General features: G+C 46.7%; 1 protein-coding gene across 6 annotated transcripts in view; it reads left to right on the top strand.

Annotated features, from left to right (window-relative positions):
• Window positions 1-22150, top strand: part of LOC106593245 (fibrillin-1) — a 169848-nt gene that overhangs the window by 57062 nt on the left and 90636 nt on the right. For all 6 annotated transcript variants that reach the window (XR_014382842.1, XR_014382844.1, XR_014382843.1 and 3 more), the window contains exons 10-22: window positions 2699-2851; window positions 2961-3140; window positions 3603-3758; window positions 4573-4692; window positions 4786-4911; window positions 9770-9892; window positions 15068-15190; window positions 15577-15729; window positions 17569-17622; window positions 17720-17845; window positions 18022-18147; window positions 18485-18604; window positions 18779-18916. Coding sequence is in view for 3 of the 6 variants with exons in the window: in XM_082969630.1 (XP_082825756.1) it covers window positions 2699-2851; window positions 2961-3140; window positions 3603-3758; window positions 4573-4692; window positions 4786-4911; window positions 9770-9892; window positions 15068-15190; window positions 15577-15729; window positions 17569-17622; window positions 17720-17845; window positions 18022-18147; window positions 18485-18604; window positions 18779-18916 (1698 nt within the window). In the remaining 3 variants the exon portion in view is untranslated. The remainder of the gene's footprint in view (window positions 1-2698; window positions 2852-2960; window positions 3141-3602; window positions 3759-4572; window positions 4693-4785; window positions 4912-9769; window positions 9893-15067; window positions 15191-15576; window positions 15730-17568; window positions 17623-17719; window positions 17846-18021; window positions 18148-18484; window positions 18605-18778; window positions 18917-22150) is intronic.

Below are 22150 nucleotides of genomic sequence, written 5' to 3' on the forward strand. Positions count from 1 at the left end.
CATGGAGAGACAGACAGGGATAGTGATATACTGTGTGTTTCCTGACTAGAGAGGACCATGGAGAGACAGACAGGGATAGTGATATACTGTGTGTTCCTGACTAGAGAGGACCATGGAGAGACAGACAGGGATAGTGATATACTGGTGTATCCTGACTAGAGAGGACCATGGAGAGACAGACAGGGATAGTGATATACTGGATGTATCCTGACTAGAGAGGACCATGGAGAGACAGACAGGGATAGTGATATACTGGATGTATCCTGACTAGAGAGGACCATGGAGAGACAGACAGGGATAGTGATATACTGGAGTATCCTGACTAGAGAGGACCATGGAGAGACAGACAGGGATAGTGATATACTGGAGGTATCCTGACTAGAGAGGACCATGGAGAGACAGACAGGGATAGTGATATACTGGAGGTATCCTGACTAGAGAGGACCATGGAGAGACAGACAGGGATAGTGATATACTGGATGTATCCTGACTAGAGAGGACCATGGAGAGACAGACAGGGATAGTGATATACTGTGTGTATCCTGACTAGAGAGGACCATGGAGAGACAGACAGGGATAGTGATATACTGTGTGTATCCTGACTAGAGAGGACCATGGAGAGACAGACAGGGATAGTGATATACTGTGTGTATCCTGACTAGAGAGGACCATGGAGAGACAGACAGGGATAGTGATATACTGGATGTATCCTGACTAGAGAGGACCATGGAGAGACAGACAGGGATAGTGATATACTGGGTGTTTCCTGACTAGAGAGGACCATGGAGAGACAGACAGGGATAGTGATATACTGGGTGTTTCCTGACTAGAGAGGACCATGGAGAGACAGACAGGGATAGTGATATACTGGGTGTTTCCTGACTAGAGAGGACATGGAGAGACAGACAGGGATAGTGATATACTGGATGTATCCTGACTAGAGAGGACCATGGAGAGACAGACAGGGATAGTGATATACTGTGTGTATCCTGACTAGAGAGGACCATGGAGAGACAGACAGGGATAGTGATATACTGGATGTATCCTGACTAGAGAGGACCATGGAGAGACAGACAGGGATAGTGATATACTGGAGGTATCCTGACTAGAGAGGACCATGGAGAGACAGACAGGGATAGTGATATACTGTGTGTTTCCTGACTAGAGAGGACCATGGAGAGACAGACAGGGATAGTGATATACTGGATGTATCCTGACTAGAGAGGACCATGGAGAGACAGACAGGGATAGTGATATACTGTGTGTTTCCTGACTAGAGAGGACCATGGAGAGACAGACAGGGATAGTGATATACTGGATGTATCCTGACTAGAGAGGACCATGGAGAGACAGACAGGGATAGTGATATACTGGAGGTATCCTGACTAGAGAGGACCATGGAGAGACAGACAGGGATAGTGATATACTGTGTGTTTCCTGACTAGAGAGGACCATGGAGAGACAGACAGGGATAGTGATATACTGTGTGTTTCCTGACTAGAGAGGACCATGGAGAGACAGACAGGGATAGTGATATACTGTGTGTTTCCTGACTAGAGAGGACCATGGAGAGACAGACAGGGATAGTGATATACTGTGTGTTTCCTGACTAGAGAGGACCATGGAGAGACAGACAGGGATAGTGATATACTGTGTGTATCCTGACTAGAGAGGACCATGGAGAGACAGACAGGGATAGTGATATACTGTGTGTTTCCTGACTAGAGAGGACCATGGAGAGACAGACAGGGATAGTGATATACTGTGTGTATCCTGACTAGAGAGGACCATGGAGAGACAGACAGGGATAGTGATATACTGGATGTATCCTGACTAGAGAGGACCATGGAGAGACAGACAGGGATAGTGATATGTGATGTTCTCTTGTCAGAAGGAGACATCACATCAGACTGGTTTGTACACACACGTCTCAGGTGCCTCTGCGTAGTCACACAGTGTGGAGGAAGCATTCAGTTATGCGTGTGTGTGTGTGTGTGTACACTTGTGTGTTTGTGCGTGCGTTGGTGTGTGCCAATGAGAAACAGCAATGGTCCACTGGCCAGGGGGTTGATGACCATGCGTGTTAGGAACATGCACACAAATCATTGCAAACACACACACACACACACCAGGAACGCCCCTCCAAACATGTCCAGAGAGAGCAGTAAATCAGGACTGGATCGGTTCAGTCCGACTCACAAAGGATCCGACAGGAATCTGGGTCAGAGTGGTCAAATTGACACACACCACACACACACACACACACACACACACACACACACACACACACACACACACACACACACACACACACACACACACACACACACACACACACACACACAGCCCCCCCGGAGAGGATGTTTGTGAGGAATGTTCTCTATGAGCCTTCCGCTCCACAGAGAGCTGCTGGACCAGACATATCTATCTGTTTCCCACCAATACCACACACTAATATGAACATCAACAAGCTCTGGCCCTGTGTCCCTCCTTTATCCCCTCCTCTCTCTCTCCCTCATCTTCCTCTCTCCCCCTTCTCTCCCATCCTCTCTCCTCTTTCCTCACTCCCTTCCCCTCACCCCCCTTAACTCAGAATCTCAGAGTCCCAATAGCCTGCTCTCTCTCTAGATATCCATGGTGGGTATTTCTATGATGTGTTTGGTATAAACATGTGTTGTCTGGTTTTGTCTCTCTCCAGATGCCCGGGGTGGGTACTGCTATGCCAGCCTGCTGAACGGGCGTTGTGCCAACCAGAACTCCCAGCTCCTGACCAAGATACAGTGCTGCTGTGACAGCGGGCGCTGCTGGTCGGACGGGTCCAGTCCTGAGTTGTGCCCCATGACAGGGACTGGTAGGTACTGACCCAGTACTCATGTACAATCAGCAATCATTTTCACTGTAGCTGTAGATGTTTCTTCTCTATTTCGTCATATTTCTATGTGTCTCTCTCTCTGCTCTAGATGAGTACCAGAAGCTCTGCACACAGTTGCAGACCGGTCCAGGGGGGGGGCCTCTCCCAGGTGGGGGAGGGGGAAGACCAGGAATTCCCCAGGTCCCAGGTATCTACCCAAGACCACCCTACCCAGGACCACCAATCCCTTTCCAGCCTCAGCCTGGACCAGATCAATACCCTGGACTCAGTAAGTAGTACCCTGACCTCTTACCCCTCACCTCTCACCCCTGAAGCCTCCTCACATGTTAAAATCAGAGTCATATTAAAACCTTAACGGTTAAGAAATCCTTCAGTAATGGGTCAACAGAATTACCAGAGGTGCATGTCTAATGAAGTGTCTCTTATGACTATGAATGTGGTAATGTGGTAACCCCCTCTTTCTGTCTCTCACCCCCCTTCTCTCTCTCCCTCTCTCCTTTCTCCCTCTCCCCACTACATCCCCCTCCCTCATCCTTTCCCTCTCCCTCTCTCCTTTCTCCCTCTCCCCACTACATCCCTCTCCCTCATCCTTTCCCTCTCCCTCTCTCCTTTCCCCCTCTCCCTCTCTCCCCTTCTCTCTCCTTTCCCCCTCTCCCCTCTACATCCCTCTCCCTCATCCTCTCCCTCTCTCTCCTTTACTCCTCTCTCCACTACATCTCTCCCCCTCCAGGCATCATCCAGACCCAGAACATCAGTACCAGCATTACTAACATGTGTGAGGTATACAGGAACCTGTGTCTGAACGGCCGCTGTGTCCCCTCCCCTGGAAGCTACCGCTGTGACTGTAACATGGGCTTCAGACTAGACTCACGAGGAGAGTGTATCGGTGAGGGATGGAGCAATGGAGGAGGGAGGGAGAGGGCAGGAGGGTGAGGGGAGGAGGGAGAGAGGGATGGAGGAGGGAGGAGAGAGATGGAGGGAGAGGGCAGGATGGTGAGGGGAGGAGGGAGAGAGGGATGGAGGAGGGGAGGAGAGAGGGAGGGAGAGGGCAGGATGGTGAGGGGAGGAGGGAGAGAGGGATGGAGGAGGGAGGAGAGAGAGGGAGGGAGAGGGCAGGATGGTGAGGGGAGGAGGGAGAGAGGGATGGAGGAGGGAGGAGAGAGGGAGGGAGAGGACAGGAGGGGGAGGGGGAGGGATGGAGGAGGGAGAGGGCAGGGAGGGGGAGGGGGAGGGATGGAGGAGGGAGGGAGAGGGCAGGTTGGTGAGGGGAGGAGGGAGAGAGGGATGGAGGAGGGAGGAGAGAGGGAGGGAGAGGACAGGAGGGGGAGGGGGAGGGATGGAGGAGGGAGGGAGAGGGCAGGGAGGGGGGGAGGGATGGAGGAGGGAGGGAGAGGGCAGGAGGGTGAGGGGAGGAGGGAGAGAGGGATGGAGGAGGGAGGAGAGAGGGAGGGAGAGGACAGGAGGGGGAGGGGGAGGGATGGAGGAGGGAGGGAGAGGGCAGGGAGGGGGAGGGATGGAGGAGGGAGGGAGAGGGCAGGAGGGTGAGGGGAGGAGGGAGAGAGGGGATGGAGGAGGGAGAAGAGAGGGGAGGGAGAGGGCAGGAGGGTGAGGGGAGGAGGGAGAGAGGGATGGATGGACAGAGTTTGGTTGACGGACAGAGTTTGGTTCTTACGAGCAGTGTGTCTGTGTTTGCTCTCCAGATGATGATGAGTGTGAGCGGAACCCGTGTGTGAACGGGGAGTGTGTGAACACGGCTGGATCCTACTTCTGCCAGTGTCCTGCTGGCTTCCAGTCTACTGCTACCAGGACCGAGTGCAGAGGTATCACACACACAACTGTACACACACACATACACACACACACACACAGAGTGGTGAGAGTGGTGAGAATATCATGTCCTGTGTGTGTTTCAGACCTGGATGAGTGTGTGGCAAACGGTCGTATCTGTAACAACGGAAGGTGTGTGAACACTGAGGGGAGCTTCCACTGTGTCTGCAACGCCGGCTTTGAGATCTCTACTGACGGGAAGAACTGTCAAGGTCTGTCTCAAACACACCTCTCTCTCTGTTTGTCTTTGTGGATCTCTGTTGATCTCTGTTTCTCATTGTTTCTCTCTGTTGATCTCTTTTTTTCTCAATATATATCTTACAATTTTCATTTTAATTCACTTTATTAACATGCCCTATTGATACATATTGTCAAATACATCAGTCTCTATCTGTTTCTCTCTGTCTCTCTCTCTCTCTTTCTCTGTTTCTCTCTCTCTCTCTCTGCTTCTCTCTCTGCTTCTCTCTCTGTTTCTCTGCTTCTCTCTCTGCTTCTCTCTCTGCTTCTCTCTCTCTCTCTCTGCTTCTCTCTCTGCTTCTCTCTCTGTTTCTCTCTCTCTCTCTCTGCTTCTCTCTCTGTTTCTCTCTCTCTCTCTCTCTGCTTCTCTCTCTGTTTCTCTCTGTTTCTCTGTTTCGCTGTTTCATTCTCTCTCTGTCTCTCTCTGCTTCTCTCTCTGCTTCTCTCTCTGTTTCTCTCTGTTTCTCTCTGTTTCTCTCTGTTTCTCTGTTTCTCTCTCTCTCTGCTTCTCTCTCTGCTTCTCTCTCTGTTTCTCTGCTTCTCTCTCTGCTTCTCTCTCTGCTTCTCTCTCTCTCTCTCTGCTTCTCTCTCTGCTTCTCTCTCTGTTTCTCTCTCTCTCTCTCTCTGCTTCTCTCTCTGTTTCTCTCTCTCTCTCTCTCTGCTTCTCTCTCTGTTTCTCTGTTTCTCTCTCTGTTTCTCTCTCTCTCTCTCTGCTTCTCTCTCTGTTTCTCTCTGTTTCTCTGTTTCGCTGTTTCATTCTCTCTCTGTTTCTTTCTCTCTCTCTCTCTCTCTCTGTCACGTCCTGACCATAGAAGCTTTTATTTTCTATGGTAGATTAGGTCAGGGCATGACGGGGTTGTGTGTAGTTTAGATTTTCTATGTTGTCATGTTCTTGTTTCTGTATTTCTATGTTTTTTGGGGGGGTGATCTCCAATTAGAGGCAGCTGGTCATCGTTGTCTCTAATTGGAGATCATACTTAAGTAGTTGTTTTTCCCACCTGGGTTTGTGTGAGAATGTATTTTGAGTAAGTGTACGTTGTACCTCTTCGTCACGGTTTGTTGTTTTGTTTATTAGTTTATTTGTATGTATTGCATAGTTTCACAGTTATAATAAAATGTGGAATGATACACACGCTACGACTTGGTCCCATTCTTCAGACGAACGTGACACTCTCTCTCTCCGTTTCTCTCTCTGTTTCTCTCTCTCTCTTTCTCTCTCTCTGTTTCTCTCTCTGTTTCTCTCTGTTTCTCTCTCTCGCTCTCTCTCTCTCTCTCTCTCTCTCTCTCTCTCTCAATTCAATTTGCTTTATTGGCATGACGTAACAATGTACATATTGCCAAAGCTTATTTTGGATATTTACAAAATAAAAAATGAGAATCAAAATCTCTCTCTGTTTCTGTCTCTGTGTTTCTCTGTCTGTCTCTGTGTTTCTCTCTCTGTCTCTCTGTTTCTCTCTCTCTCTCTCTCTCTCTCTCTCTCTCTCTCTCTCGCTCTCTGTCTGTCTCTGTGTTTCTCTATCTCTCTCTTTCTCTGTGTGTCTGTCTGTGTTTCTCTCTCTCTGTGTGTTTCATTCTCTCTCTCTCTTTGTTTCTCTCTCTCTTTGTTTCTCTCTCTCTCTTTGTTTCTCTCTCTCTCTTTGTTTCTCTCTCTCTTTGTTTCTCTCTCTCTTTGTTTCTCTCTCTCTCTTTGTTTCTCTCTCTCTCTTTGTTTCTCTCTCTCTCTTTGTTTCTCTCTCTCTCTTTGTTTCTCTCTCTCTCTCTTTGTTTCTCTCTCTCTTTGTTTCTCTCTCTCTCTTTGTTTCTCTCTCTCTCTTTGTTTCTCTCTCTCTCTCTTTGTTTCTCTCTCTCTTTGTTTCTCTCTCTCTCTTTGTTTCTCTCTCTCTCTTTGTTTCTCTCTCTCTCTTTGTTTCTCTCTCTCCTTTGTTTCTCTCTCTCTCTCTTTGTTTCTCTCTCTCTTTGTTTCTCTCTCTCTCTTGTTTCTCTCTCTCTTTGTTTCTCTCTCTCTTTGTTTCTCTCTCTCTCTTTGTTTCTCTCTCTCTTTGTTTCTCTCTCTCTCTTTGTTTCTCTCTCTCTCTTTGTTTCTCTCTCTCTCTTTCTCTCTCTCTCTTTGTTTTCTCTTCTCTCTCTTTGTTCTCTCTCTCTTTGTTTCTCTCTCTCTCTTTGTTTCTCTCTCTCTTTGTTTCTCTCTCTCTCTTTGTTTCTCTCTCTCTCTCTCTTGTTTCTCTCTCTCTCTTGTTTCTCTCTCTCTCTCTTTGTTTCTCTCTCTCTTTCTCTCTCTCTCTTTGTTTCTCTCTCTCTTTGTTTCTCTCTCTCTCTTTGTTCTCTCTCTCTCTTGTTTCTCTCTCTCTTTGTTTCTCTCTCTCTTGTTTCTCTCTCTTCTGTTTCTCTCTCTCTCTTTGTTTCTCTCTCTCTCTTTGTTTCTCTCTCTCTCTTTGTTTCTCTCTCTCTCTCTCTGTTTCTCTCTCTCTCTTTGTTTCTCTCTCTCTCTCTCTTTGTTTCTCTCTCTCTTTGTTTCTCTCTCTCTCTGTTTCTCTCTCTCTCTCTCTTTGTTTCTCTCTCTCTTTGTTTCTCTCTCTCTCTTTGTTTCTCTCTCTCTCTCTCTTTGTTTCTCTCTCTCTCTTTGTTTCTCTCTCTCTCTCTCTTTGTTTCTCTCTCTCTTTGTTTCTCTCTCTCTCTTTGTTTCTCTCTCTCTCTTTGTTTCTCTCTCTCTCTTTGTTTCTCTCTCTCTCTTTGTTTCTCTCTCTCTCTCTTTGTTTCTCTCTCTCTCTTTGTTTCTCTCTCTCTCTTTGTTTCTCTCTCTCTCTTTGTTTCTCTCTCTCTCTTTGTTTCTCTCTCTCTCTTTGTTTCTCTCTCTCTCTTTGTTTCTCTCTCTCTCTCTTTGTTTCTCTCTCTCTTTGTTTCTCTCTCTCTCTTTGTTTCTCTCTCTCTCTTGTTTCTCTCTCTCTCTTTGTTTCTCTCTCTCTCTTTGTTTCTCTCTCTCTCTCTTTGTTTCTCTCTCTCTTTGTTTCTCTCTCTCTCTTTGTTTCTCTCTCTCTTTGTTTCTCTCTCTCTCTTTGTTTCTCTCTCTCTCTTTGTTTCTCTCTCTCTCTTTGTTTCTCTCTCTCTCTCTTTGTTTCTCTCTCTCTCTTTGTTTCTCTCTCTCTCTCTCTTTGTTTCTCTCTCTCTCTTTGTTTCTCTCTCTCTCTCTCTTTGTTTCTCTCTCTCTTTGCTTCTCGCTCTCTCTTTGTTTCTCTCTCTCTTTGTTTCTCTCTCTCTCTTTGTTTCTCTCTCTCTCTCTTTGTTTCTCTCTCTCTCTTGTTTCTCTCTCTCTCTTTGTTTCTCTCTCTCTTTGTTTCTCTCTCTCTCTTTGTTTCTCTCTCTCTCTTTGTTTCTCTCTCTCTTTGTTTCTCTCTCTCTCTTTGTTTCTCTCTCTCTCTTTGTTTCTCTCTCTCTTTGTTTCTCTCTCTCTCTTTGTTTCTCTCTCTCTCTCTTTGTTTCTCTCTCTCTCTTTGTTTCTCTCTCTCTTTGTTTCTCTCTCTCTCTTTGTTTCTCTCTCTCTTTGTTTCTCTCTCTCTCTTTGTTTCTCTCTCTCTCTTTGTTTCTCTCTCTTTGTTTCTTTGTCTCTGTTTCTCTTTCTGTCTCTCTGTTTCTCTTTCTGTCTCTCTGTTTCTCTTTCTGTCTCTCTGTTTCTGTGTTTCTTTGTCTCTGTTTCTCTTTCTGTCTCTCTGTTTCTCTTTCTGTCTCTCTGTTTCTCTTTCTGTCTCTCTGTTTTCTCTTTCTGTCTCTCTGTTTCTGTGTTTCTCTCTCTTTGTTTCTCTCTCTCTCTTTGTTTCTCTCTCTCTCTCTCTTTGTTTCTCTCTCTCTTTGTTTCTCTCTCTCTCTTTGTTTCTCTCTCTCTTTGTTTCTCTCTCTCTCTTTGTTTCTCTCTCTCTCTCTTTGTTTCTCTCTCTCTCTTTGTTTCTCTCTCTCTCTTTGTTTCTCTCTCTCTTTGTTTCTCTCTCTCTCTTTGTTTCTCTCTCTCTCTTTGTTTCTCTCTCTCTTTGTTTCTCTCTCTCTCTTTGTTTCTCTCTCTCTCTTTGTTTCTCTCTCTCTTTGTTTCTCTCTCTCTCTTTGTTTCTCTCTCTCTCTTTGTTTCTCTCTCTCTCTTTGTTTCTCTCTCTCTTTGTTTCTCTCTCTCTCTTTGTTTCTCTCTCTCTTTGTTTCTCTCTCTCTCTTTGTTTCTCTCTCTCTCTTTGTTTCTCTCTCTTTGTTTCTTTGTCTCTGTTTCTCTTTCTGTCTCTCTGTTTCTCTTTCTGTCTCTCTGTTTCTGTGTTTCTTTGTCTCTGTTTCTCTTTCTGTCTCTCTGTTTCTCTTTCTGTCTCTCTGTTTCTCTTTCTCTCTCTCTGTTTCTGCGTTTCTCTCTCTCTGTTTCTCTTTCTGTCTCTCTGTTTCTGTGTTTCTCTCTCTCTGTTTCTCTTTCTGTCTCTCTGTTTCTGTCTTTCTGTCTCTCTGTTTCTGCGTTTCTGTCTCTCTGTTTCTCTTTCTGTCTCTCTGTTTCTCTTTCTCTCTCTCTGTTTCTCTTTCTCTCTCTCTGTTTCTCTTTCTGTCTCTCTGTTTCTGTGTTTCTCTCTCTGTGTTTCCCTCTCTCGCTCTCTGTTTCTCACTCCGTCTCTCAGTTTCTGTCTTTCTTTCTCTCAATCTGAATTCATTCTGGATCTTAGATGTGGAACCCTCTACACTACTTGAAGTCATGCAGTCGTTCTGTATATTCTAATAGTATTTTCCCACATATTTTAGATTCATTTTGACCTATTGTTGTCTATGACCTGTATATATTGTCCTAATATGTTGTGTGTGTGTGTTTCTCTCCCCCAGACATGGATGAGTGTCTGATCAGGAACATGTGTTTGAATGGGATGTGCATCAACGACGAGGGAAGCTTTAAATGTATTTGTAAACATGGCTATCTGCTCGACCCAACCGGGCGCTTTTGTGTAGGTACGTCTGCTGTCCAATCACAACCCTCTGTCTGCCGCATCAGAAAAGTATATGAAAACTGTCAAATGCAATGTCCCGGAAAGTGTAAAAGTCAGGAAATGTCCTGAAAAGTCTCAATGCCACAAAAATGTACCAAAAGGTGTCAAATTCATGTAAATAAGGCTAGATGGGAGTTCTCTTTCTGTTGCTAGTAGTCTACATAGAGTAGAGAGACTCATTTCAGAGAGGGATGTATTTCCTCAGTAATGAATTGTGGGGTCTAGAGAGGTTTAACAGTATACACAGTCTAGAGAGGTTTAACAGTCTACACAGTCTAGAGAGGTTAACAGTCTAGAGAGGTTTAACAGTCTACACAGTCTAGATGGTTTAACAGTCTACACAGTCTAGAGAGGTTTAACAGTCTACACAGTCTAGAGAGGTTAACAGTCTAGAGAGGTTTAACAGTCTACACAGTCTAGAGAGGTTAACAGTCTAGAGGTTTAACAGTCTACACAGTCTAGAGAGGTTTAACAGTCTACACAGTCTAGAGAGGTTTAACAGTCTACACAGTCTAGAGAGTTTTAACAGTCTACACAGTCTAGAGAGGTTACCAGTCTAGAGAGGTTTAACAGTCTACACAGTCTAGAGAGGTTTAACAGTCTAGAGAGGTTTAACAATCTAGAGAGGTTTAACAGTCTACACAGTCTAAAGAGGTTTAACAGTCTACACAGTCTAGAGAGGTTACCAGTCTAGAGAGGTTTAACAGTCTACACAGTCTAGAGAGGTTAACAGTCTAGAGAGGTTTAACAGTCTACATAGTCTAGAGATTTTAACAGTCTAGAGAGGTTTAACAGTCTACACAGTCTAAAGAGGTTTAACAGTCTACACAGTCTAGAGAGGTTACCAGTCTAGAGAGGTTTAACAGTCTACATAGTCTAGAGAGGTTACCAGTCTACATAGTCTAGAGATGTTAACAGTCTAGAGAGGTTTAACAGTCTACACAGTCTAGAGAGGTTTAACAGTCTACACAGTCTAGAGAGGTTTAACAGTCTACACAGTCTAGAGAGGTTTAACAGTCTACACAGTCTAGAGAGGTTTAACAGTCTACACAGTCTAGAGAGGTTTAACAGTTTACACAGTCTAGAGAGTTTAACAGTCTAGAGAGGTTTAACAGTCTACACAGTCTAGATGGTTTATCAGTCTACACAGTCTAGAGAGGTTTAACAGTCTACACAGTCTAGAGAGAATAACAGTCTACACGGTCTAGAGAGGTTAACAGTCTAGAGTGGTTTAACAGTCTACACAGTCTAGAGAGGTTTAACAGTCTACACAGTCTAGAGAGGTTTAACAGTGTACACAGTCTAGAGAGGTTTAACCGTCTACACAGTGTAGAGAGGTTACCAGTCTAGAGAGGTTTAACAGTCTACACAGTCTAGAGAGGTTTAACAGTCTAAACAGTCTAGAGAGGTTTAACAGTCTACACAGTCTAGAGAGGTTACCAGTCTAGAGAGGTTTAACAGTCTACACAGTCTAGAGAGGTTAACAGTCTAGAGAGGTTTAACAGTCTACACAGTCTAGAGAGGTTAACAGTCTACACAGTCTAGAGAGGTTAAACAGTCTACACAGTCTAGAGAGGTTAACAGTCTACACAGTCTAGAGAGGTTAACAGTCTAGAGAGGTTTAACAGTCTACACAGTCTAAAGAGGTTAACAGTCTAGAGAGGTTTAACAGTTTACACAGTCTCGAGAGGTTTAACAGTCTACACAGTCTAGAGATGTTAACAGTCTAGAGAGGTTTAACAGTTAACACAGTCTAGAGAGGTTTAACAGTCTACACAGTCTAGAGAGGTTAACAGTCTAGAGAGATTTAACAGTCTACACAGTCTAGATAGGTTTAACAGTCTACACAGTCTAGAGAGGTTTAACAGTTTACACAGTCTAGAGAGGTTTAACAGTCTACACAGTCTAGAGAGGTTTAACAGTCTACACAGTCTAGAGAGGTTTAACAGTTTACACAGTCTAGAGAGGTTTAACAGTCTACACAGTCTAGAGAGGTTTAACAGTCTACACAGTCTAGAGAGGTTTAACAGTTTACACAGTCTAGAGAGGTTAACAGTGTAGAGCGGTTTAACAGTCTACACAGTCTAGAGAGGTTAACAGTCTAGAGAGGTTACCAGTCTAGAGAGGTTTAACAGTCTACACAGTCTAGAGAGGTTAACAGTGTAGAGCGGTTTAACAGTCTACACAGTCTAGAGAGGTTAACAGTCTAGAGAGGTTACCAGTCTAGAGAGGTTTAACAGTCTACACAGTCTAGAGAGGTTAACAGTCTAGAGAGGTTTAACAGTCTACACAGTCTAGATAGGTTTAACAGTCTACACAGTCTAGAGAGGTTTAACAGTTTACACAGTCTAGAGAAGTTTAACAGTCTACACAGTCTAGAGAGGTTAACAGTCTAGAGAGGTTTAACAGTCTACACAGTCTAGAGAGGTTTAACAGTTTACACAGTCTAGAGAGGTTAACAGTGTAGAGCGGTTTAACAGTCTACACAGTCTAGAGAGGATAACAGTCTAGAGAGGTTTAACAGTCTACACAGTCTAGAGAGGTTTAACAGTCTACACAGTCTAGAGAGGTTTAACAGTTTACACAGTCTAGAGAGGTTTAACAGTCTACACAGTCTAGAGAGGTTTAACAGTCTACACAGTCTAGAGAGGTTACCAGTCTAGAGAGGTTTAACAGTCTACACAGTCTAGAGAGGTTAACAGTGTAGAGCGGTTTAACAGTCTACACAGTCTAGAGAGGTTAACAGTCTAGAGAGGTTTAACAGTCTACACAGTCTAGAGAGGTTAACAGTCTACACAGTCTAGAGAGGTTTAACAGTCTACACAGTCTAGAGAGGTTTAACAGTTTACACAGTCTAGAGAGGTTTAACAGTCTACACAGTCTAGAGAGGTTTAACAGTCTACACAGTCTAGAGAGGTTACCAGTCTAGAGAGGTTTAACAGTCTACACAGTCTAGAGAGGTTACCAGTCTAGAGAGGTTTAACAGTCTACACAGTCTGTTGAGGCCTCTGTGCTCCTTCTCTGCCTCTGAGGAAACCAAGGTTGGTTCCCAAATGGCACGCTAATTCCTATATAGTGTACTACTTCAACCAGAGATCTACAGTATGTACCCTGGTCAAACATAGGGTACTATTTAGGATACAGGGTGTTATTTGGGACACAGCCCGTGTTTCTGTCCTCCAGTGGCTCCAGACATAACACAAAGCAACCAGCCACATCACTGTTTACACGTCATTAGGGTCATTGTTAGAATACACCACTGTGGTTTACATTATGGGCTTATGTGACTGGAGCAGGAGAACGCTTTATCTTCTGTCGGGTTATATGATCTTCCAGGAAGATAAAGACTGAAGTTATACTGTACAGCCATTATAGCTGAATCATGAATTAAGTGGCCCTTAGAGAGTGGTAAGGAAACTGCAAGTCAAATATTTTCACTTAATAATGTCAAGTCCAGTTCAATAATGTCAAGTCCAGTTCAATAATGTCAAGTCCAGTTCAATAATGTCAAGTCCAGTTCATCTGTGGGAGTTGAAGTTGTTTGAAGTGAAAGAACTATAGTAAATAAACAACCTTGACTCCTTTGACCAGATTGAGTCTAGAGAAGAGAAGTTACATGGACATCCAGAATGATATTTTGTGGGTATAACTTCACAGTTGACATTGAGCTGGTTCCCAGACCTTTGTTAAGCCTGCTTCTGGAATAAGCATGCTCAAAAGAAAATATACACTGAGTGTACAAAACATTAAGAATACCTGCTCTTTCCATGACATAGACTGACCAGGTGAATCCAGGTGAAAACTATGATCCCTTATTGATGTCACCTGTTAAATCCACTTCAATCAGTGTAGATGAAAGGGAGTATTAGGACTGAATATTAGGAAGGTGTTGTTAATGTTTGGTAAACTCAGTGTACATTGACAACTGAATATTAGGAAGGTGTTGTTAATGTTTGGTAAACTCAGTGTACATTGACAACTGAATATTAGGAAGGTGTTGTTAATGTTTGGTAAACTCAGTGTACATTGACAACTGAATATTAGGAAGGTGTTGTTAATGTTTGGTAAACTCAGTGTACATTGACAGTTATTTTTAGACAGTAATAGCCTTAATGTAGGCCTGATAAACCGTCTCATAGTGTTCCAATGTATCCTATCATAACCTCTGTTCCCCTGCTACCCCCCTACCCCCTTTCACCTGTCTCCCCTCCTGTCTCCCCTGTTCTCCCCTCCTGTCTCCCCTGTTCTCCCCACCTGTCTCCCCTGTTCTCCCCTCCTGTCTCCCCTCTTCTCCCCTCCTGTCTTCCCTCTTCTTCCCTCCTGTCTCCCCTGTTCTTCCCTCCTGTCTCCCCTGTTCTCCCCTCCTGTCTCCCCTGTTCTCCCCTCCTGTCTCCCCTCTTCTCCCCTGTCTCCCCTGTTCTCCCCTCCTGTCTCCCCTCTTCTCCCCTCCTGTCTCCCCTCTTCTCCCCTCCTGTCTCCCCTGTTCTCCTCCTGTCTCCCCTGTTCTCCTCCTCTCTCCCCTGTTCTCCTCTCCTCTCTCCCCTGTTCTCCCCTCCTCTCCCCTGTTCTCCTCCTGTCTCCCCTGTTCTCCTCCTGTCTCCCCTGTTCTCCTCCTGTCTCCCCTGTTCTCCTCCTGTCTCCCCTGTTCTCCCCTCCTCTCCCCTGTTCTCCTCCTGTCTCCCCTGTTCTCCTCCTGTCTCCCCTGTTCTCCTCCTGTCTCCCCTGTTCTCCTCCTGTCCCCCCTGTTCTCCTCCTGTCTCCCCTGTTCTCCTCCTGTCTCCCCTGTTCTCCTCCTGTCTCCCCTGTTCTCCTCCTGTCTCCCCTGTTCTCCTCCTGTCCCCCCTGTTCTCCTCCTGTCTCCCCTGTTCTCCTCCTGTCTCCCCTGTTCTCCTCCTGTCTCCCCTGTTCTCCTCCTGTCTCCCCTGTTCTCCTCCTGTCCCCCCTGTTCTCCTCCTGTCTCCCCTGTTCTCCTCCTGTCTCCCCTGTTCTCCTCCTGTCTCCCCTGTTCTCCTCCTGTCTCCCCTGTTCTCCTCCTGTCTCCCCTGTTCTCCTCCTGTCTCCCCTGTTCTCCTCCTGTCTCCCCTGTTCTCCTCCTGTCCCCCCTGTTCTCCTCCTGTCTCCCCTGTCTCCCTACCAGACATTGATGAGTGTGAGACTCCAGGGATGTGTATGAACGGCCACTGTGTGAACACGGAGGGGTCGTTCAGGTGTGAGTGTATGGCTGGTCTGGCCGTGGGTCTGGATGGCCGCGTCTGTGTCGGTGAGTGTCTCTCCTCTCTAGAATCTAGAATCTGATCTATGATCAATCTATTATTGATTGATTGATTTGGTTAAATCAATCACAAATTCTCTTTTGGAACCCTTTTTTTCCTAAGAGTGTGTGGTCATAGTATTGGTTTGGGACCATATTCCTGGTTTCCCAATGTGAGTGGGCAGGCAGGAAGTGTATAGTTTGGGTCGACTGCATTCGTTCTGGATGATATCAGATCAGGGGAATGCTGCAATCCCTTCGATACACAAGCCTGTTTGTTTCACTGTTGTTTGTCTGAACGAGGGAGGGAGGGAGGGAGGGAGGGAGGGAGGGAGGGAGGGAGGGAGGAGAAGGAGTGAGAGAGATTCATAGTTTTCTCTGTATCCTGATTCCAGACACACATATGCGCAGCACTTGTTACGGAGGCTACAAGCGGGGACAGTGTGTGAAGCCCTTCTTCGGAGCCGTGACCAAGTCAGAATGCTGCTGTGCCAGCGTGGAGTACGCCTTTGGAGAGTCCTGCCAACCATGCCCACCCCAAAACTCAGGTACACACACACACACACACACACACACACACACACACACACACACACACACACACACACACACACACACACACACACACACACACACACACACACAGACACACACACACACATACACACACACACACACACATACACATACACATATACACACACACACAACTGGGTCTACACAGCCACCACTCATGCTGTTGTCCTGAGTGAAGTGGATGATGTGTTTTGGCATCCCAACTAACGTTAGTAATACCACAGGCCAACTGATATCCAACAGACAGAGGGATATGAGGGACACACACTCAGGAGATGTTGTCTTCATCTGCTGTGGCCTGTAATCTCTGACTGTCTGACTGTTTTACTCCTCCACTCCCCCACTCCTCCACTCCTCTACCCTGCCACCCCCTCCACTCCTCCACCCCACTCCTCCACCCCCACTCCTCCACTCCTCCACCCCCACTCCTCCACTCCTCCACCTCCACTCCTCCACTCCTCCACTCCTCCACCCCCACTCCTCCACTCCTCCACCCCCACTCCTCCACTCCTCTACTCCTCCACCCCCACTCCTCCACTCCTCTACTCCTCCACCCCCACTCCTCCACTCCTCTACCCTGCCACCCCCTCCACTCCTCCACCCCACTCCTCCACCCCACTCCTGCACCCCCACTCCTCCACCTCCACTCCTCCACTCCTCTACTCCTCCACTCCCCCACTCCTCCACTCCTCTACCCTGCCACCCCCTCCACTCCTCCACCCCACTCCTCCACCCCCACTCCTCCACTCCTCCACCTCCACTGCTCCACCCCCCCACTCCTCCACCCCCACTCCTCCACTCCTCCACCTCCACTCCTCCACTCCTCCACCCCCACTCCTCCACTCCTCCACTCCCACTCCTCCACTCCTCCACCCCCACTCCTTCACTCCTCTACCCTGCCACCCCCTCCACCCTTCCACCCCCACTCCTCCACCCCCTCCACTCCTCCACCCCCACTCCTCCACTCCCCCACTCCTCCACCCTGCCACCCCCCTCCACCCCTCCACCTCCACTCCTCCACCCTGCCACCCCCCTCCACCCCTCCACCTCCACTCCTCCACCCTGCCACCCCCTCCACCCCTCCACCTCCACTCCTCCACCCTGCCACCCCCCTCCACCCCTCCACCTCCACTCCTCCACCCTGCCACCCCCCTCCACCCCTCCACCTCCACTCCTCCACCCTGCCACCCCCCTCCACCCCTCCACCTCCACTCCTCCACCCTGCCACCCCCCTCCACCCCTCCACCTCCACTCCTCCACCCTGCCACCCCCCTCCACCCCTCCACCTCCACTCCTCCACCCTGCCATCCCCCTCCACCCCTCCACCTCCATTCCTCCACCCTGCCACCCCCCTCCACCCCTCCACCTCCACTCCTCCACCCTGCCACCCCCCTCCACCCCTCCACCTCGCCACACATAACACTACAACCAGTCATTTCTCATTAGCTCTGCCTGTTAAAGTCTGAGTATCAAAAAGACGCCAAAGTTCCACCACATTAAGGGTTCATTTCATATACATCCAGACCAAATGAGAAAGCATGGAAACGGATAATAACATGGTTTGAAATGACTTGCTCTGGATCTCTGGATTTTGGCATATGCGATGTTTTCACAAAATGCTGTTATTTCGTTTAGTAGTTTCACTAACCCCGTGTGTGTGTGTGTGTGTGTGTGTGTGTGTGTGTGTGTGTGTGTGTGTGTGTGTGTGTGTGTGTGTGTGTGTGTGTGTGTGTGTGTGTGTGTGTGTGTGTGTGTGTGTGTGTGTGTGTGTGTGTGTGTGTGTGTGTGTGTGTGTGTGTGTGTTTTTGCAGCTGAGTTCCTGGGTCTGTGTAGTAACGGCCCCGGCACCACCAGCGATGGCAGAGGTAACGATCAAAAACAGAAGGAACCTGGTGTGTATCCATGAAATGTCTCTCTCTCCCAGATATTAACCTTGTGTGTTTGTGTGTTTATCTCACCCAGATATCAATGAGTGTGCTCTGGACCCAGACATCTGTCAGAACGGTGTGTGTGAGAACATGCTGAGGACCTATAAGTGTAACTGTAACATGGGCTTTGAGGTGGACACCACTGGAAAAAACTGTGTTGGTAAGTCCCATGACGTATCCTTAAAATGACTGGATTATCCTAATGTTGCTATCTCTGTCTGTCTGTCTCTTCAGACATACTGTAGTTGAATGTATTAACCCTAGAGGTCGTATTAAATGAGTTGTAAGATATCATTCTGTGGTATTACCTCTGTCTGTGTATCTGTCTCCTCTCAGACATAGATGAGTGTGCAGTGAACAGGTTACTGTGTGACAACGGCCTGTGCAGGAACACTCCAGGTAGTTTCACCTGCCACTGTCCCACCGGCTTCCTGTTCCACGCTGAGACAGATGTCTGTGAAGGTGAGATACACTGGCCCAGGCTAGTTACTGTCTGTCAGTATGTCTGTCCGTCTGTCTGTCAGGGTTGAGTTTAATCACATTTAAAGTTCAGAGAATTGGAATTTCAAGATACTTCCGGAATTGTCTGGAATTGAAATGGAGTTGACCCCCAACCCTGCTGTCGGTCTGTCACACAGAAGTCGTGTTAGAAGCTTGTCAGGAGTAGAAAGGAAGACGTGGTAACACATCACGTATTCCTGTAGATATTGATTTGTGGATGACTTTCTCCTCTAATTCATATAGATGTGTGTGTGTGTGTTTCTTGTCGATATTGATGAATGTGTGTTGTCTCCTGCAGACATTGATGAGTGTGAGTCGAAGCCATGTGTGAACGGGGACTGTAAGAACAGCCCGGGGTCCTACGTGTGTCTCTGCTCAGCAGGCAGCACGCTGGACTCCTCTGGAACACAGTGTATAGGTACGTGAGTAAAACAACCCCTGCTGTGTGTGTGTGTGTGTGTGTGTGTGTGTGAGAGGATGTTACTTTTGACCAGAGGATTAGGGGACTACTATCTGAGGGGCTAAAATGGCAGCTATGAAATGTTGTTATGCTGTGTATTAGTACAGTCCTCTGCCCTCCCTCTCCCTGTAGAGACCAGTAAAGGCACATGTTGGCTGAAGGTGATTAACGGACGCTGTGAGATCAACATCAACGGAGCCACTCTGAAATCCCACTGCTGCTCCACACTGGGAGAGGCCTGGGGAAGTCCCTGTGCCAAGTGTGAACCAGGTTAGTGGGAACCTACAGAATCATATAGAACCATATGGAACATCAAGAATCTCTAGGACCTATAGAACATATTTAACCTGTAGCCCTTCTCTGGGGAGAGGCCTGGGGAAGTCCCTGTGCCAAGTGTGAACCAGGGTTAGAACCTGTACTGTAGCTAGGTGAGGGTTAGAACCTGTACTGTAGCTAGGTGAGGGTTAGAACCTGTACTGTAGCTAGGTGAGAATTAGAACCTGTACTGTAGCTAGGTGAGAATTAGAACCTGTACTGTAGCTAGGGGAGGGTTAGAACCTGTACTGTAGCTAGGTGAGGGTTAGAACCTGTACTGTAGCTAGGTGAGGGTTAGAACTTGTACTGTAGCTAGGTGAGGGTTAGAACCTGTACTGTAGCTGGGTGAGAATTAGAACCTGTACTGTAGCTAGGTGAGAATTAGAACCTGTACTGTAGCTAGGTGAGGGTTAGAACCTGTACTGTAGCTAGGTGAGGGTTAGAACCTGTACTGTAGCTAGGTGAGGGTTAGAACCTGTACTGTAGCTAGGTGAGGGTTAGAACCTGTACTGTAGCTAGGTGAGAATTAGAACCTGTACTGTAGCTAGGTGAGAATTAGAACCTGTACTGTAGCTAGGTGAGGGTTAGAACCTGTACTGTAGCTAGGTGAGGGTTAGAACCTGTACTGTAGCTAGGTGAGGGTTAGAACCTGTACTGTAGCTAAGTGAGGGTTAGAACCTGTACTGTAGCTAGGTGAGGGTTAGAACCTGTACTGTAGCTAAGTGAGAATTAGAACCTGTACTGTAGCTAGGTGAGGGTTAGAACCTGTACTGTAGCTAGGTGAGGGTTAGAACCTGTACTGTAGCTAGGTGAGGGTTAGAACCTGTACTGTAGCTAGGTGAGGGTTAGAACCTGTACTGTAGCTAAGTGATAATTATAGCCTGTACTGTAGCTAGGTGAGAATTATAACCTGTACTGTAGCTAGGTGAGGGTTAGAACCTGTACTGTAGCTAGGTGAGGGTTAGAACCTGTACTGTAGCTAGGTGAGGGTTAGAACCTGTACTGTAGCTAGGTGAGGGTTAGAACCTGTACTGTAGCTAAGTGAGGGCTGGAACCTGTACTGTAGCTAAGTGAGAATTATAGCCTGTACTGTAGCTAGGTGAGAATTATAACCTGTACTGTAGCTAGGTGAGGGTTAGAACCTGTACTGTAGCTAGGTGAGGGTTAGAACCTGTACTGTAACTAGGTGAGAATTATAGCCTGTACTGTAGCTAGGTGAGGGTTAGAACCTGTACTGTAACTAGGTGAGAATTATAGCCTGTACTGTAGCTAGGTGAGAATTATAACCTGTACTGTAGCTAGGTGAGGGTTAGAACCTGTACTGTAGCTAGGTGAGGGTTAGAACCTGTACTGTAGCTAGGTGAGGGTTAGAACCTGTACTGTAGCTAAGTGATAATTATAGCCTGTACTGTAGCTAGGTGAGAATTATAACCTGTACTGTAGCTAGGTGAGGGTTAGAACCTGTACTGTAGCTAAGTGAGGGCTGGAACCTGTACTGTAGCTAAGTGAGAATTATAGCCTGTACTGTAGCTAGGTGAGAATTATAACCTGTACTGTAGCTAGGTGAGGGTTAGAACCTGTACTGTAGCTAGGTGAGGGTTAGAACCTGTACTGTAACTAGGTGAGAATTATAGCCTGTACTGTAGCTAGGTGAGGGTTAGAACCTGTACTGTAACTAGGTGAGAATTATAACCTGTACTGTAGCTAGGTGAGAATTATAACCTGTACTGTAGCTAGGTGAGGGTTAGAACCTGTACTGTAGCTAGGTGAGGGTTAGAACCTGTACTGTAGCTAGGTGAGGGTTAGAACCTGTACTGTAGCTAAGTGAGAATTAGAACCTGTACTGTAGCTAGGTGAGGGTTAGAACCTGTACTGTAACTAGGTGAGAATTATAACCTGTACTGTAGCTAGGTGAGGGTTAGAACCTGTACTGTAACTAGGTGAGAATTATAACCTGTACTGTAGCTAGGTGAGAATTAGAACCTGTACTGTAGCTAGGTGAGAATTAGAACCTGTACTGTAGCTAGGTGAGAATTAGAACCTGTACTGTAGCTAGGTGAGGGTTAGAACCTGTATTGTAGCTAGGTGAGGGTTAGAACCTGTACTGTAGCTAGGTGAGGGTTAGAACCTGTACTGTAGCTAGGTGAGGGTTAGAGCCTGTACTGTAGCTAGGTGAGGGTTAGAACCTGTACTGTAACTCGGTGAGAATTAGAACCTGTACTGTAACTCGGTGAGAATTAGAACCTGTACTGTAACTAGGTGAGGGTTAGAACCTGTACTGTAGCTAGGTGAGAATTAGAACCTGTACTGTAGCTAGGTGAGAATTAGAACCTGTACTGTAGCTAGGTGAGGGTTAGAACCTGTACTGTAGCTAGGTGAGGGTTAGAACCTGTACTGTAGCTAGGTGAGGGTTAGAACCTGTACTGTAGCTAGGTGAGGGTTAGAGCCTGTACTGTAGCTAGGTGAGGGTTAGAACCTGTACTGTAACTCGGTGAGAATTAGAACCTGTACTGTAACTCGGTGAGAATTAGAACCTGTACTGTAACTAGGTGAGGGTTAGAACCTGTACTGTAACTAGGTGAGAATTAGAACCTGTACTGTAGCTAGGTGAGGGTTAGAACCTGTACTGTAACTAGGTGAGAATTAGAACCTGTACTGTAGCTAGGTGAGGGTTAGAACCTGTACTGTAGCTAGGTGAGGGTTAGAACCTGTACTGTAGCTAGGTGAGGGTTAGAACCTGTACTGTAGCTAGGTGAGGGTTAGAACCTGTACTGTAACTAGGTGAGGGTTAGAACCTGTACTGTAACTAGGTGAGAATTAGAACCTGTACTGTAGCTAGGTGAGGGTTAGAACCTGTACTGTAACTAGGTGAGAATTAGAACCTGTACTGTAGCTAGGTGAGGGTTAGAACCTGTACTGTAGCTAGGTGAGGGTTAGAACCTGTACTGTAGCTAGGTGAGGGTTAGAACCTGTACTGTAGCTAGGTGAGGGTTAGAACCTGTACTGTAACTAGGTGAGAATTAGAACCTGTACTGTAGCTAGGTGAGAATTAGAACCTGTACTGTAACTAGGTGAGGGTTAGAACCTGTACTGTAACTAGGTGAGAATTAGAACCTGTACTGTAGCTGCCTTCCCTGTAGCTCAGTTGGTAGAGCATGGTGTTTGCAACACCAGGGTTGTGGGTTCGAT

The sequence above is a fragment of the Salmo salar genome, chromosome 26 (assembly GCF_965601325.2).
Source record: "Salmo salar chromosome 26, fSalSal1, whole genome shotgun sequence".
Classification (NCBI taxonomy): domain Eukaryota; kingdom Metazoa; phylum Chordata; class Actinopteri; order Salmoniformes; family Salmonidae; genus Salmo; species Salmo salar.